This window comes from Castor canadensis, chromosome 9 (assembly GCF_047511655.1).
Source record: "Castor canadensis chromosome 9, mCasCan1.hap1v2, whole genome shotgun sequence".
NCBI lineage: Eukaryota > Metazoa > Chordata > Mammalia > Rodentia > Castoridae > Castor > Castor canadensis.
In genome coordinates, this window is record NC_133394.1 from 54,324,228 (window position 1) to 54,342,330 (window position 18,103).

Consider the following 18,103-nt stretch of genomic DNA (forward strand, 5'->3'; position numbering starts at 1 on the left):
ATCCCTGGGAGAAAGACAGTGTCACTACCATTGCATAAGTGTGGGAGTTGAGCATCTTGCCCAAAGTCACAAGATTCTTTCACCTGCTGAAGAAAGCCTCCCTACATGATAATCGTGCAAGGCTTTCTTCTCAAATTAATTTTGAAAGAATTCCTGTCAATTCAAATGACAGTTCAGACTGTGGCTTGGACTTCCTTGTTCCTTTCCTCCGTGTTTCTGTTAGTTTGCTGTCCTCTACATAACATTTTAGTTACTTCAGAGCAATCTTCTTTAGTTACTTTGAGGAATATTCAAAATAGCCTTGGAAGCATGGAAAGAAACCTCTTGTTTCTCTGAAAGTTATCTTAGCGAGTGAAACTTTTCCTGATAAAAACAAACAAAAAAATACTTACCTAAAAGCCAGACTCCTGATAAATGTAGCCTCTGTGAGAGTTGTGGAGTGAGAGAAATAGGGCATGTGGATCAGAAGTTATTCAGTTCATTCCTAAGAGTGGCCTATTGAAAGTTCCATTTTTCTCAAACCAAACTTGGGGTCCTTCAGAAAAGTTATTGTTTATTCATACATGGCTCTCTTGAGCTAATTGCAAATATGTTTACTGTTAATCTGAACAGCAGAAGAAGAAAAAGAATTGGGCTGAGAATTGCAAACTTACAGGATTTCCACTTAATAGAAGCCATCATACCTAACAATGAGTTTGTATCAGGATATCTTTACCGGGAGACCAAAGAGACAACATCTCTAACATTTACTAGCAAGAAAATGTTCTTCCAAATCACTTTTTTTGGGTTAATGCTGCACATCTAATGGGTTTTTTAAAATTTTTTTTTATTGTTTTATTATTCATATGTGCATACAAGGCTTGGGTCATTTCTCCCCCTTGCCCCCACCCCCTCCCTTACCACCCACTCCACCCTCTCTAATGGGTTTTTTATCATCTAATACAAAGATAAGCCTGAACAGAACTTTGAATTGCATATAATTATTGTGTGTACATGCATGCGTGTGTGTATGTGTGTGTGTGTGTGTGTGTGTGTGTGTGTGTGTTGGAAAAAAGTTATTTTTACACCAGAGATTTCTTTTTCTGATGAGCAGATTTTAGTGCTGACAAAGTGTCAGTCTACAGGAAATCTCTGCCTCTATCCCCTAAAGTCAGAGCACATGTAAGTCATAACTTTTACTCTTAGAACTCTGAATGAACAATTTGATTCCCACCTGTATTTTTGGATATTGCCTTAAGGCAACATCACTCTTTTTCACTCATGTATATCTCTAAAACAGATCAAGAAAATAGCAGGAACTTAGCCAAAAATCCACAGCTTTTGTGTACAGTATAGTTAGATAGATATTCGTCTGTTTATTCATTCAGCAAGATGTGTTGAACACCTGCTCTGTGCCAGGCTGCTCTGTGCCAGGGCATTGTGTTTACAGAGATGAACACAGAACATAGAAACCTGCAATTGTAATGTGACTGGGTGGAAGAGGACAAGATAAGGTCAAATGGCAAGAGAGACTTAGCTAGGTTTTGCAGGTTTTGCAGATCACGAGGTTCCTGGGGAGGCTCAAGAAGGGATGTTTAAGGGCACAGGCTATAGATAGCATGACTCATTTCAGAATGTGGAGATAGTTCAGTATGTCAAGAGCACAGGGAAGAGTATGAGATGGCAAGAAATATTAAGAAGAGAGAGGGTCGGACCATAAACAGCTGTTTACTTCCTTTAGGCTTTATCCTACATATATGTGGATATCTCCATGAAAAATTCAAGTGATGTGATTGACTGTAAATTCTTTCTGTTTTCCTTTCAGCAACATATTCTTTCTCTGTATTGCTGGCCTCTTTTGCTCCCTCTTATTCAAGTCCAGAAATAGTGGTCCATTTGTGTAACTCTGTACCTGTCATTTCCAGGTTTATCTGCACTACCTACCTAACAGCCATTACCTGAAGACCCTGTAAAATGAATAACAGAAACTCTGTAATTAAAGCTAAAATGTTAGAGGGAAAAATATTTAATTTGAAATGTCTTGGTCAAAAATCTGGACTTCATGGGTGGAAAAGACAGTCTTTAAGAATCCAGTTTCACCTTTCTGCCAGTGCAGAAGATTAGATTTGTAAACAATGACCATTTTTCTTTGTAGTGAATTATTTTCTCTTTTAGTTCCCTAAGAGCTAGTAGCACTTACAGAATTATGTATGATTCATGAAGTTCTACACAGCTAAACTCACATTTGGGAAATACTGCCAGAAAATCATGCCTTTAGAGAAACAAGTGAGGAGCTGTCAAAAAATCAGCAGTTACCTAATTGCTCTGGGAAATACAATGAATTTATGGCAGTTAGGCTAGTGAGGAAATACTTGGTTTGCCCAGGCTTTTTGTGGTGATAACTTCCTCCTCCCATGGGAGAAGCTGCCAGTAAAGGAAGAATGACAATTTACATACCATAGCAAGGCCAATCTGCCCCAGGTCTTAGTCACAGCCTGCCAACTTGAGACATCATGGGAAATCCCTGTTTGGAAGAGAATAAAAGTTAAAATCACAGTTTCCATTCTTCTAACTTTATTCTGTGTAATTAACATAGAGTCACCTCTGTTCATTTTTAATGAAAAATTATTGTTATTTTCCATCATTAGTTAATGGTGGTGTGTATTTATCAAATTTTGAATGTTTGGAATCACCCTAAAAAGCACAATAAGAGAATTTTTCCCCCCTCTTTTTCTTTCTTCTTTGCAAGACTACTGGAAAAACAGCTTCCATACAGGGCAAACCTGGAATGAATACAGAAAGTTCTATGGAGCATGCAGAGGTAAGAACACATTTCTCTGGATATATTTACCACATCCAGCATTGATACCATTTTCAATGGTCAGTTGTGCAGTGACAAATTAAGGGTAGAAATGGTTTGTTTGCTTTCAAGATCTGTTCTCCATTTTTAACCAATATTATTTGACATAGAAAAAGTATCTGTGTGACTGTTCCCTATTTGATTATGTTTCTTCTTTTGCAAATGATATAAGTAAATCTGTTGAAATTTCTTTCAGCTCCCAAATTCTATGTTTCATATTTTGTTCTTGATTTAGAGGAGTTTGATTTGATGCAAAATCTAAAATGAGTACTATATTGGTATGGTTAGAAATAGAACATATAGCAAAAGAGTGCCTGTAGTAAAATATTTATATATTTACAATTGGTACTATAATTTTTGTTCAGTTACTGCAATAATACTATTTGAATTGATTAATTAATTAAAAATACTTTCTTCATGATATTTAAAGAGGTAATGAAGATGCAGTAAGAAACTAAGAGGAACTTTCTTGTTCATTCAGTTATTTAATTTGTGTCACAACTAGAACATATGAGAATTTATGGATGTTATGGTAGAGAAAGAAATGCCAGATACTTTGAATACAGATGACATTTCATAGGAAATAATTATAAGGAATATTTAGATAACTGATATCTATAATTCATAAGAAATATTTATAATTATTATAAGGGATAATTATGAGGAATGTTTAAAAGGAATATTTGTTCTATAAGGAGGTCCTTACTAGAACCCAATGACTAAATATCTTTATTTATTGCAACATCTGATGTCTTCATTAGTAACTAAAAAGCAAAGCAAAAGAAATGAAAACTTCCCCCAAATACAAATGTCTTTGTATTTGATTGATTTTCCTTCATTTTAATATATACCTGAGCCATGTAAACCATGGTAAAATATTGATTAATCTCTAAAGAAATCCCTGATGATACATTTATTGCTCACATACCATTCCTATTCATTGTGTTTTCTATCCTTCTCTCCATCTTTATCTCTCCCCCTCATTTCTAATTGTATTACTTCTAAATTTCAGATATTAATATGCTACAGTTATAAATCAATTCTCATGAAAATTAAGTATGTAAATCTTATAAATAAAAATCAAGGGTCAAAGTATTTTATAATTTTTTTCCAGAGAAAACTGTCTATGGGGTGGAAAAAATTGGCCCACATCTGGATTCCCAGAAGGCAAGAACATACCAATACTTGCAAGTCACAGTGTTTTTCAACATCAAAAATATGGAGGAGGACTTTTGAAAACCACAAATTCACATTTCCAAGCATGACTTAGGATAGGAGGATATTTAACGTTAGTAGGAATTGTGGTTACTTAGGACTGACCTAGTGTTCAGGTTGTCCTAGGTTTCACAAGCTTAACAGTGACATTGATGTGCTGTTGGGGTGAGAATCACTGGTCTGGGACCCAGTGTCACTGCACCTCTGCTTGGCTAAACTTAGGATATGTGGAGCAGAGCTGGATCACAGAATTTTCCAGACCAAATATGCTTTACATTTAGTCAGTTCTAATCCAGAATGGGTCCAGTTTCTTACAAGTCTTCTTGAAAAAGAGAAAGCCCCGTATTATTGTCACCTGAGTTTTGATGTGATGATTGGGGTTCAGCTAAACCAGCTACTTGAGGTTAAAAGCAAATAAATCATTCTGAGTTTACTGACCTACAGAAGATTGTCACAAACCTCATTATAGTTATAACATCACTCTAAATAGAACGAAGTTAAGAAAATAAGTATAGTAGCTATACAGCTTAAAATATCAAACCCTAAAATACTGAGACTTCAATAAATAAAGAAAAGACAGAAGAATACAGTTTTATAAATCATTGGTAATAAGAAAAATCCTTGAAATTCCATGATGATCACAAAAGAGCTTTTTGATCTCAACATTTCTGGCAAAGACCAGCATGTATTAAAAATATTTCTTAATCGTTCATGAGTAACTGTAAGCAGTTTCAAGGTCTATAGTAACTATTGAGCCTGGAACTGAACACAAATTTTTGGGACTTCCCTCATCACCCAATTCATTGTGTTACTTATGTGACTCAGGAATGAGACAGTAAGAAGACTGTTGAGTTACTGGGGTTTGAACTCAGAGCATACACCTTGAGACACTCCACCTTTGTTTTGTGAAGGGTTTTTTGGAGATAGGGTCTCGAGAACTATTTGCCCTGAACTGCAATTCTCCTGATCTCTGCTTCCTGAGTAGCTACGATTACAGGCATGAGTCCCTGGTGTCCCAGCTGAAAACAGTCTTTTATGTAAGTGAGTTTTGCTGCTGATCGATTTTTCTACATGGCAGGCAGTTTCCAGAGCTTTAGTATTTTCTTTAAATGAACATTCCCATCCCTGGGGGGGAAAGAACAACTAACTGAAAGAAAGATGATAAACTTCTCATTATGCCTATAATTATTAGTCTCAACTTATACTTGTTCCGTGACTCTGGGCGTAATTTATCGTAATTTAAGGATAAATTCTCTGCATTTTAGTTGTATGTATTGGTTCTGTCGCTCCTCTGACTTTTGCCAAGGCCACTCTTCAGAGTCTTGCTGGCAGCGTGTTCATGGGCACTTATAGTAGACATGACCATGTTTAGAAATGTTTGTTATCTGAATACCTAAAATGTATCTACAAACGGACCTGATTTCTGATTTCTATAAGCTATTATAATTTTTTTTTTAGTTTTTTGGAGCAAGGATTAAAATCCAAACTGATGAATTCTAATTTTTGGTTTTGCTCATTATGTAGATATATTTCTAAATTGAGAGTTATTTAGGTAACTAAGTCATATAAAGGAATTTTAAACAGAATATGAAGCTATTACATCAGTACATCGCTGTGAAGGACTTATGGTATGATAATTGTTACTGTAGAATCAGTTGTTTTGTTTGTCTGTTTGGCTTGGCTTTTCTTGCAGTGCTAGAGATCAAACCCAGGACCTTGTGCATGCAAAGTAGCACACTCTACCACTGACTTACATCCCCAACCACCAAATCAGATCTCTTCAGGAATCACAATATACTAGTTAGCTAAGTGCATAGGGCTTGTGAAGAACAGTATTTCTCCTATTTATTGTGCAACTCTAATCTCAATCTTTTCTTTAAATCAAAGTGTACTCAATCATCAAGAAAGATGACAAATTCTCTGGAACAAAAGATAAGGTGCTTGGAAAAACAAAGAAAAGAGGTAATTTAGAAATATTAATTAAAGCTACATATGTTGTGAGTTAATGTTGAGAATAAAATAGCATGTATATCCCTTTGTGCATCTCATTTGTCATTAAGTCACAGCATTTATCGCTAGGATATGACACTGCACTATTTTGAGAGAAAAATGCTGTTTATCAGTGTTTGAATAAGAAAAATGACAAAGTCATAAACCTGATAACTATAATCCTAATTTTCCCAGAACTTCAACATTTCCTCCACCATGGACCACATGAATTTATCACTCATGCCTTTTAAGCCTTGCAAACTGACTACCTTGAAACTCAAATTGTGAAAGGCTTTAAGAACAATTGATTTGGGTGCTATCACTTCCTGAATTGGACTTCCAAATACATATGGGTTAAGGAACATTGCCATAAAAAAAAAAGTCTGTTTCTACAATGTTATTGTGAATTATTAACTGCTAATTTTACTATCTTTATTTTCTGAGTTTAGTGAATGTTAGAAACTCTTTACTCTTCTTGACAGCAGGATATGAAAAGTACAACAGTTTTCTCACTCCCAGTCTCATCGATTTTGTAATTCTTTTTATAACCCATTCTCTCTGTAGTGCCTTCCATTCCTCTTATAGTTCAGCAAAATCACTATAGCAAAGTAGTATTGCTATAGCATAGGAATGTTAATCCCTAAAATGACAGCAGATCAGATATCTTTATACAATAATATTATGTCATTATATCAAAAGACCATATCTGTTTCCACCATAAGAGTTACATAGTAACTGCCACTCTGGATTAGATATTTTCTTATGTAATTAGGAGAAAGTTTTGCTATTTTTGGTCATTGTGACTGTCACATTCTTGGTATCTGTCTCATATTGGTAAGTATTAGAATTTCTCCTAATGTAGTAAACTATTAACTTCCCCTGTAAGAAAACTAAAACAGATCATAGTATTGTTTCTTTCTTCTAATTAGCATAGTTTAAACATCTTTAAACTGATTGCAGCCTAAAATGTTCCTAAATATTATCTTGTGATGAAAATATTATTCCTTGAAAATCTATGCATTCAAAAGGTGATATTACCCATTCATTGAATATGTTTTACAAATGATGTGTTAATCTTTTACAGGACATTATTGCAAGCAAATGATTATAGTTAATAGCCTATACTTTAATATAAACTTTTTGAAAAGCCTGGAACAATTATTCATTATAATAACCAGAGTAAGCACAAAGAAAAATATGAAAAGAATTTGGAAAAAGACCCTTCATACATTAATAATTCTTACCAAAAACACCAGTGCTTACAAATTTTTACCAGATTCTGGTGGAATTAAACAACAAAAAAATTCAAATAACTAAGAAAATAGTTATAAGTTGCTGATAAACTATTCAACTGACTTGCCTTGATATACCTAAGACTTAATTGTTTTTATATGTGAATCATTTGTGAAAAGATGAGAGTTGGTCCAATTAAATCATCCCAACCAGAACTTCCTAGAAAAAATACTGACCTTACGCATAGCTTCTAAAAATCCTAGTGTTCTCAAAAAGTGATTTCATGTTGCTCAAATTAAATAGAAAGAAATCCTTTGTTGATTCACCAAATTTTAATAATTTCAGCTCCTGGAAGTTAATCGACAATGGGACCAGCAATTTAGAAGTATGAAAGAGCTCTATGAAAGAAAGGTAAGCTCCTCTATTAGAGATTTTCTTTAATTCTGTTGGGGCCAGGGGTGTAAGGACTCTATTTGACTTCAGCTATGAGGAGATTCAGTGGCTAGCTAACTATAGAAAAATGAGGGGTGGGGGCCTAGTCCATTACTGGTCTACTGAAGATTCATGAACAGTGTCAGGGAATTGTCTTGAGTATGACTAAAGGAAAGAGTTAAAAATAAAATGAACCTCCAACAATATCTCAAGAGTTCTTATGCACATTTTTTCTGTCTCACTGTGCCCTGGCCCTTTGTTACAAGGAACCATAAATTCACAAGGTTATAGCTGAAGTTACCATCAAGATCAGGTTAAAGTCCATGCTTTTTTATGCTAGGGTATCCAATTTTTTAATTGGATATCATCACTTATTTTCCACAGATAAATAAGCAGGTATCAGGTGTATGGCACACACCTGTAACTCAGCAGGAAAATCCAAAATTAGAGGCCAGGCTGAGCTACATAGGGAGACCCTCTCAGAGAGAGAAAGAGAAAGTAAGATGAAAAGTGGAGGAGAAACATGGGGCACTCCTATCCTGTGTCTAAAGCACATGTGTTGTCAAGAAGCTTCTACTTTGGTAAGAAAGGCACTTTTTTGGGAAAAAAAAAATCTCCTTTAATAGGTAAAAGTCAATTTGTAACTTAAATGTATTTTCCAAAAGAGAGAAAAGAGAAAGTAAATTCCCCTAAATATTCAGAATTAAGAAATTTGACCACAAGTGAGTAATGTAACAGCATGGGTCTTTTCTTCCCCATTTTGACACTCAGAAGTATTAAATCTAGAAGATGCAAGATAATGCTTCCAGTGCAGTAGTCAGACCACATCACACTGTCCACTCGGGGGTAGTTGGGGTCTCCAAAATGTAAAGACAATGATACCAGAGAGAACTACACTGCTTTCCTGAAAGGCAGTGGGATAGATGGATAGCAATGGGTATACTTTCTGATTGGAAGGAAATGACCCGTCTCTTAGGTTCCTCAACGGCCCTTGTCACTCTGAAGTCTAATTTGGCACTAGGAGGACATTCATGCTGAGATTAGGGGAAAATGGAGGAACATCTGTCTTTTCCAGTTCTAGACATGGCCTGCCTAAGGCCCTCACCCCCTCACGTCCCATCTTGGAGCTGAGAATAACCAGGTCCTCCTAGGGACCCCTTGTTTCATTCCCTCCGCAGTGGGCCTGGTGTGGAGGGGGAGGGAAGAGCTGGGCGCTGTTTGGGTGTAAGGTGTGTGCTTTTGGCGGTGGGAAGTAGAGCTTTTCCTTATGGGACCTCTTGATGAGGGGCGTTTCTGCCCCAAGTGCACAGTCCCCGAGTAAATCCCAGATGTGGGCTTCACAATCGTCGTCTGCAACAGTCCGTGATCGACTTCCTCAGGTTGCAGAGCTGAAAACAAAATTGGCCGTGGCAGAGAGAGTCCTGGGTACACTGGAGACGGAGCCGCAGAGTCGGAGAGAGAGAGCGGGCCAGCACGACCTGACTCGGGGCCCGCCGCCCAGAGAAGAGGTGAGGGAGGAGGGGCGCCCGCAGGAGCTGAGAACAAGCAGTGCTGACTTCCTGTTGAAAACCTACAGTTGGTGAAAACCAACAAACTGCTCAGCACCGCTTGTGCTAGGGAGTGTGGGTTACGCAAGGCTCCGAGGGCCCGAGGCCAGACGGTTTCCCTGGAATTAGCAGGGAGGGGACGCCCCCCGACCCCGCGCTTCTTCTGGCTGAGCAAACAGCGGGCTGCAATTGGGCTGCAATTTGCCAGGCCTCGCCAGGAAAAAGAAGTGAAGCATAGGTTTGATGTTGTCTTTCTAGAGAAGAAAACCAATTTTCCCTTTGCTTTTATTCGTAAGTATTGTTAGTATTGCTACTGATAAGATGCATACTAATACAATACCTGTATTTACACAGTAGCTTTTCAGCCTATAGAGCCCTACAAATATGCATTACTTTTTAAAAATTAAATTTATTTTTGAGGTGGTGGGAATGGAACACAGGGCCTTGCACTCTGCCACTGAACTCCATGCCCAGCCCTGTATTACTTTTGCAATTATAAAATATAACACTTTAAAAAGCACTTTCATCTTATTTAATATGCTCAACCATCTGTGCAGAAAATATTACTTTTTCCACATTAAAGACTAGAAAGCTGAGATATGAAGAGGTTAGATGGCTTGCCAACACTGAACTAGTACCTGTAAAAACAGGACTTGAACCCAGTCTCCAGATTCTAAGCCTCTTTCATTCCCTCCTGAGAACTATATGGTCACAGTTGAGGTAACAGATTCTCCCGACATAGTCTTTTTTCCTGGTTTTATTTTCACTTATTGAACTTCATGGATCTTATGGAAAACATTAAGCTCAATAACATCTCCCTTTTTTTGTAACAAAAAAATAGAGGAAGCCTTACTGGTATTGTAAGGCATTGAATTATGAATTATGTGTGTATACACACACACACACACACACACACACACACACACACACACACACACATATATACTGGGGTTTGAACTCAGGACCTTGCACTTGCCCCTCCTTTGACTTTTGTTGATTTTGATTTTGTTTTCTTGCTGTTTACTTCAGAAGGAAAAGGAATGCCTAAATGAAGAATTAGAAGAATTGAAGAAAGAGAATAAGCTTTTGAAGGAAAAAAATATCCTCGCAACTAAGAAGAAGGAACATTACGAGTGTGAAATAAAACGCCTGAATAAGGTACCAGAACAGATGAGCATGGGACAGCAAAAGGAAAGCTTCCTTAGACCAGCCATTCCCATTTAGAGTCACCCAAGAATCCAGGCTGTAATGTGGCTCCCAGCCTCCCAGCCTGCAGCTTGGCAGGATGTTCTCTGAGACTTGCAAATCTCTGCATATTGGCTAAGGAGGCTTTAGGGAATTCATGATCCTGCACAGGGTCAGCATGGAAAAGAGGAATAAGGAGAAATGATAGAAGACAGGAAGAATTTTTTTTTTTGTTTTTAGTTTGAAGAACTACATAAAGCAAGTGGGTGTTTGTGAACAATAACTTATCTGTTGATCAACCGCAAAAGCTTCCTGAGGGAAAAAAACTGCTCTCTAAAACGATAGCTATGGAACTGGTGTGATGCATGACACATGGAGATGTGCTCACTACCAAACTCAAGGCTGAGATGGCGGCCCTCATGAGAGCACTCTGAAATCTCTTTTATGGGAGTTGGGGATGCAGAAAAAATAAGTAAGGGCTTTAGGAAAATTCAAGTGGTTAAAGCCTTAGCTCCAACTTTACTGGTTCTTCAACAGAGTGGCTATGAACTGCTGCAGAAGGATGAGATGCTGGTGATGGGGTGTGTGTGTGTGTGTGTGTGTGTGTGTGTGTGTGTGTGTGTTGTTTTATGGACTAACTCTTAATTTTCTGAGAAAAAGGACACTGACTACTTCAAGGAAAAAATATAAATCCCTTTTTATTTTTCCAAGAGCCACGTCACAGGGGGAGCCTGGGAGTACGGTAGCACATGGTTGATTGAGATACCCATCATTCAGCTAACTAGTTCATGACCAAAGTAACAGAAATGTCTCCTAAACCAAAAACGGGTGATTAAAATTTGCTCAATCCCTTGATTTTGGACTTCATGTCAACTAGTGCTTAGAGGCTTTATTTAGAAGATTCCCCTGGTCAAGTATGTGCTTGACAGGATGCTTACAAATAGGAAACTACATTAGGTTGTTTGTGACATAAGCCATTCTTCAGGAGAAAATGAGAAAGCAGAGACTGACTTCATCAATAATGCATTTTATCTTCTAAGAAGGCAAGAAAATGTTCAGACATAAATTTTCAGTACAGATGTGTTTCTTTTCCCTTTTATTCTCTGCTGGAAACTCCTCTGTAAATGAGCTAGAAGAACTAAGGATAACTGAGATTATACTTGAAATTCCTCCATTTCTGTTACCATGTTACACATTTTTTAAAACTTTCTAGCACATTTCCCTAAATGTAGGGACAAAGATATAAAGTCTCTAGACATTAGCACATTCAAGAACTTTGTTGTGTGCTCATTTATGTACCTTATTTTTATGCTATCTGTATTTATAGTTAACAGACTTCTTTAAATTTAGAAAACTAGTAATTTTATAATTTAGGGAGTTATAATCACAAAATCTCAATCAGAAAAATTAATCTGAGCAAAACATATGTCTTCATACAAATGTCACCTTCTCAAAGAGAAATTTTCTGGTTATCTGAATTAAAATTACATGTTCTACCCCTGATATAACTTGCTTTGATTTTTCCCTGGAACTTATTACTACCTAAAATATGATAATGTCTCATACTCATTGTCCTATTCATTTTCTTCCTCCTAGTTTATTGAAGTTCCCCGTGGGGAGGACTTGTGTGTGATAGAAATCTCCATTAGCAGAGCAGCACAGTGTCTAGTCTAGGGCTCACAGTACATTTAGGGTTCCATGAATAGGTCTTATAATCTTTTCAAATCAGAAGAAAAAGTTAACTTTTATACTGGAAACACATTTTCATATATTACATATTTATCACCATAACAACATAGTTGTAAAATGTAATTTTAACATGTGCTTTTATGGATGAAGGGACTCACAAAGGCAACAATCATAAGGTGTCTCCAAGATTTTCTGCTTTCCTGAATACCTAGAACAGTGCATTACTCATGTAAGTTCTCAAATATTTGTTGAGCAAGTAAAAGGAAGAATGAGAAATTAATTAAATATAATTATGTAATATGTTCAATAGCCAGTTTTGGACTTGAGATTTATCATTTAATAGACATAGTACATTAACTTAATTCATAATCTGTTATTTATGAATAGCATGAAAAAGTATTGAGAGCTAAAAAAAATTTCATCCCACACATCTCTACTTTAAAAACATAGATACAAAGTGGTAAGTGGTGAAAGATTTTTTTCTTTCTCATGTATAACATATATTACTACCTAATAAAGTATAAAATATTACTGTCCTTGGCTCTTACAGTGAATATCTTTCTTTTCTTTTTTCACTCCTGTGGGAATGAGAAGTCACTGATTATGTCGATTTGGGTGGCTGCCTGTGCACACCAGCTCTCACAGCATGGAATTTGGTACCTATCCCACCATGCACAAGTTGGCTTCCTGCTCACCCTTCAGTCAGCAAATATTTATAATGATTGCAAATAACAGTAGTAGCAAGAGTAATTAACACATGGTTTCCAGAAGTTCGCTCAACTATGTGTACACAATTATTTATTTGCTTCGAAGGAAGTACCCAATGGTTTTGTCTATAGCATGTTCTTACAGAGGAACCAGATGTTTAACCAAGGTGTGAAGAATTGCTTGAAGTTGGCCAGCCAGTGCCACCCATGGACATAGTTAATTTATCTAACATCTTACCATTGTGAGATGGGTAGATCTATTTAGTATATTAGTACTGATAAGTAACAACTATTCTAGAATAAGTTACAGTGGTCTGTTCAAGAAAGCTGGAAAACTCCAAGATGGGATAAGTGTCTGCTAGACTCACCTTTCACTTCTGAGTATTTGGAAATTTCCTGAATGGCGTAAAAGCTAGACCAGGAAATTCAAATGACAAGACCTGCAAAAGCAGTGTAGTCATAGGTGTGGGATATGGAACTGACATATTTGATTGCCATCATTAATTTGACTCACTCATCCTAGGTTCTCTCAACTATTAGTCATACAACTTTAATTTTTAAATTTCATCATGGGACATTTCCTAGAACTATGTAGCTTTTATACAAATTCCAACAGGACTGATGAAGCTCCATGGTAGAGATTCTGTTTCACATTCATGAGACCCTGGGGTTGATATCCATCATCCCCTAAAAAAATTCTGCTAAATATAAATTATTAAACAATTTTTGCTATTTCTTTAAATTCTTCCTGGGGGAAGAAAAAAGTGCTTATTTATCTTGCAACTTCCTGAAAAATGATAGTCATATCAGGCTAGATAGTATCTGTAGATTCTAAGACATTCTATTAGGAAATTCCCAGTCCTATAACACCTATTCACAACCATGGATTGCTTTTCTACTTTTATTACCATATTGTATAGAAATGCAGGGGAGTGAGTTACTACTACTGTCGCCCAACATGTTACTTTAGAAACAGCCACAGAGGAGGTGAATTCCTAGAACTCTGAAAATGAACCTTTTCTGTTTGTACAAAGGACTCATTTGATTTATGAGCAAATTGTCATATTGTGGTTCTGAGGCCACACAAGGGTGAGAAGTGTCTGTCACAATATTGTAAAGTCATTTTTATTGACTCCATCATGCATTAAAGGTCTTCAAATCAGAGGCAGTGTCTTTTATATGATGTCACTAAGTATAGGACATGTACAAACAATGGTTAATGAATAAGGTTGATAATCTTATTGGAAAATATAGGTATCTATTACATTCTTCACCTCTTTATCCTATGGTAAAAAAAAATCATGTTATAGTGCACATCACTTCACCAAGAAATGAGTTAATGGATATTTTAACAGAGAATAAATATGACTGTGGCTAGACCAGGATATGGTATGCTAAAGGAGGGCAGAACAGAAGAGCGGGAAATTAGTTGTAGAAGAGAGTAAATCTGCATGTAGTCACTTTTCTGTGGATTTCCTTCTGTCTTACTGGAAGCATGGTACGTTATACAACAGCATTCTTGGACCCTTCCCTCAGGTGTACCTCTGGGGACAGCGGACAGCACCCAGTGGTTGGTATGTTTGCTTCTTCTGATGTTCCTCAAAGTTTGAGCATCATTGATGCAATATACCTTTGATTGAATCAGAGCATCTGCAGAAAGGCTATAGATAATTTCCTTTCATAGTTGGTTAGTGGAGGGGAGTCTAACATCAAAGATTCCCCCAAAATAATGAGGGTTGAATGACATAAGCATCCTAACGGAGAAAAGACAGATTCTGAAAATATACATATATGCAGAAATCCAGAAAGAAAGATGTTCAATCATGTAACAGCCTTAAAAATGAACCACTTCCTTGTGGGTATATTTAAGATGATTGTGTCAATTATGGAGGAATTCATATGATGTGGAAAATCTCAGATCAATAGTGTGCTTATCTTATAACATAGGTTCTTCAAGATGTCTTGAAAATTGAGAGTTCTTCATTTTCTGAGGACTGTTCAGGGCAGGGTAAAGTGGAGTGCAACCATGCAGAGATGAGAACAGAAATGGAAGTTCTCAAACATCAGGTGAGAAGTTTATGATCTTGAGGAAAACCGGGAGCCTGTTGTTCATACTTCTTTGGACAAGTTTGTATGCCTTGCTGTTGAAAATATGACAAAGGTTTTCACATTTATTTTAGTTAGAATTATCCAATTTTAAAGCTTGATAAGAAGAGTAGAGATCAGCTAGTTCACTCCCACAGTTGATAAAAGAAGGAATTGAGTTTCAGATGGGTTAAATGGCTGGCTCAAGATCACACAGCTGAAAGAGGGTCATACTGCTTAACCACTGGGTAAGGTTCTGTTAGCACTACATCTAGAGGGTTTCATGTAGACAGGATTTATTTTGAAAACACTATTAACCCAAACTGAAACTTTTCAGGAAATGTTAGCAGCGGGAACATCATTCTGTAGCTGCTTGCTCCAGCCTTTTGAACAATCAGGGTAGTTTAAAAGAGAATATTTTGCACTGGTTATACTCACAGAAGAGTCAAGTCTGCTTGACTATTAAATTTAGTTCAGCCAGCTAAGTTTTGCCTAGCTGAGGGGCCAACCATACCTACCATATTTCTTTTCCTGGGAAAGGTTAAGTGAACAAATGTAAAAGGCTAGAATAATCCATGGTGATATCAGTAAATGCATCCTACATCTAGGAATCCCATTCCCTGAATATACATTGTCAGTATATATTAGCAGTGGGGGAGAAAGTGTCATAGAACAAAGGGCTGGAAGTTAGCACTCTTTTTCCTGATGCCCCTGGGTGTGATTTGTTGACTTCTTTTTCTCTGAGTAAGGAACAACTATAAGGATCTGAGATGTATTACATGGAAAGATCAAGCAGTTGTGTTATTATGTTTGCTATTGATTTTATTGTTATTACTTCATAGGAAGAGTAAAATCTAACAAATTCAGAGCACTTGATAGTAAAGTTGGAGTTTCTCTTTTAGCAATCATATTTGAATAATCTGTTTCATAATATTCAGGATCACTTACATGGCTTAAAAATAAACTAAAGAGGAGAATGAGGGTAGCATTCAAATTGTTCTCAACACCTAACATACTGTTGGTGCTACCCACATTTCCTTTGGGGGGAGCACTGCTAATGTTCAGACACTCAAATATCTTTGGTGCTCACTCATAATATATACCACATATGAGTCACTCTTTCCCATGGAGGCTGCAGTTATGGTTTAGCTCATGTTTTATACAGACATGAGCTACCAGAGAGTAGACCAGGATCCATCTACATAGCATTGGGGTGACTCTGTTACTAACTTTCTGTATCCACTTTTTAACCATGCACTGCTCTAACCCATAAGGGTTATATCACCAAGTGCCACGAGAAACAGTCAAGGCTTTAAATTCACACAAAAAAAGAGTTATAATCTGAGTCCCTACCTGACTAAAGCAATAACATTGGTAAAGTTAAATTCTGATCAGATGGGCTTCTCCCATTGAACATGATTCTGGTAACTATTTACAGTTTAACTGTCTGGAATTAATCCTCAGATCCCAACTTAAAAAAAAAAAATCAATGTCACCTTGGATGCATGTAGTTTCCTTGCAATATTTCTAGTAAATAAATCTGTAAAAAATAAAAATAATTAAAATTTAAAATAAAGCCTTAAATATTATATATATACATATGTATATATCCATCAAGATTTATATGCAAGTTTAATTTCTTCTCTTGCCTATTTTATTGACTTAAATTGGATACACAACTACATAAAATTTGTTGAACTGATCCTATTGAGGGTGCAATTTGATGTAGTGTTAGACAAAAATCTAGCTACAGAGCTTCAATATAAGTAGTTATTCAAATCATGGTCTTAGAGGAAGTCTTTTGCTTCATTTTCTAAGTTTCATTTGTTTTTCCAGCTTCACAGACTTGTCTTCAAGCTATCAGTCAGCTGTATGCTAATTATAGGCAATAATAACTTTTCTTTAGTTTGGTTACTTTTTTAGAATACTTACAAGGCCTTTCATGAAGTGTTCCACTAAAGGATTATGATATTTCTTTTTTATCGTCTACCTCCCAAATCACTTATAAGAGACAAAATGTGTAAATACCTTTCAAAATCATGCCCTGCTTTCCCAAATATATCATGCCCAGATGCCATGGTAGCCTTTTATTTCTATTTTGTGTCTAACGCGTAATCTATATTTGGAAATTTCATTTCATTGCCCTGCATTTGGAATGGATGACTTGCTCCAAAACAGTGATATTTAGCATTAGGCAGGGTATTCATCAAACATGTTGGATGCAACAGAATAATGGGTGAGGAGAAGTTTTGTTTTTGTTTTTGTTTTTTAAAAATACATGTTTCTTTACTTCTGAATTCCTGCTGCATGCTCAAGAAGGAAAATTTGAGATCTGCCACTCTAAAAGTTAAAGATGCAATTGTAGTCACATGTATTTCTCCATCCCATCATGAAGAAATATTCATGAACCAAGATAGTAATGCCCCCAATTGGAAAAACCCAGATATATCTTTTTTGAAATTATTTAAATGGCCCCCCAAAAAAGTAATCTAACAGTAACAGCAGATTGATATTTTTAGGTGCAAATATATGAAGAAGACTTCAGAAAGGAGCGATCAGATAGAGAAAGACTTAATCAAGAGAAAGAAGAACTACAGCAAATTAATCAGACTTCTCAATCCCAGTTGAACAGGCTGAGTTCTCAGGTAAATCAAAACAAAATCTTCTTTACTGAGTACATACAATTTTGTTTTTATTTTCTCATTTTTTAAAAAATTCAAGCCTTTTTGAATCGTGTTAATTGACGTTGGATTTTTTTTTGAGAGGTGAACACCTGAGATGAAATCATTTTCAATCTTGTAAGGAGATTAAAACAAATGGAAATTTCTTTTAACTTAAGTATTTTAAGGAATTCCCCTGAGAAATTAGGTTAAAAAGTTAACATGTAGTTCTTATGATCTTTTTCTCATATTTATTTTGATAGAATGGGAGTTGAACTACTTGACACTCAAATACAGTGAAGTAGTTTCTAAATCCTTGTCATTTTCTGTGAAGGGCTGGGTTAGAACGTTCTTGTCTTCCAAAAACATACATATTTCTAAATGCCCTGTAGAAATCTAGTGAAACCTAGTGTTTTTTCAGTAGATTCCCAGATTTAATAAAACTAGTGCACTTTTAAGGAAGTCATTTTAATGGAATAGAGCATATTAAATGTAAACAAACTAAAATTAAGTGTAGTCAAA

At 36.2% G+C, this 18,103-nt stretch overlaps 1 protein-coding gene across 1 annotated transcript in view; it reads left to right on the top strand.

Moving 5' to 3' along the window:
- Positions 1–18,103, top strand: part of Tnip3 (TNFAIP3 interacting protein 3) — an 87,881-nt gene that overhangs the window by 51,885 nt on the left and 17,893 nt on the right. The window contains exons 6-12 of the mRNA XM_074041114.1: positions 2,729–2,800; positions 5,942–6,016; positions 7,622–7,687; positions 9,088–9,216; positions 10,285–10,413; positions 14,784–14,903; positions 17,441–17,566. Of these exons, the coding sequence (XP_073897215.1) occupies positions 2,729–2,800; positions 5,942–6,016; positions 7,622–7,687; positions 9,088–9,216; positions 10,285–10,413; positions 14,784–14,903; positions 17,441–17,566 (717 nt within the window). The remainder of the gene's footprint in view (positions 1–2,728; positions 2,801–5,941; positions 6,017–7,621; positions 7,688–9,087; positions 9,217–10,284; positions 10,414–14,783; positions 14,904–17,440; positions 17,567–18,103) is intronic.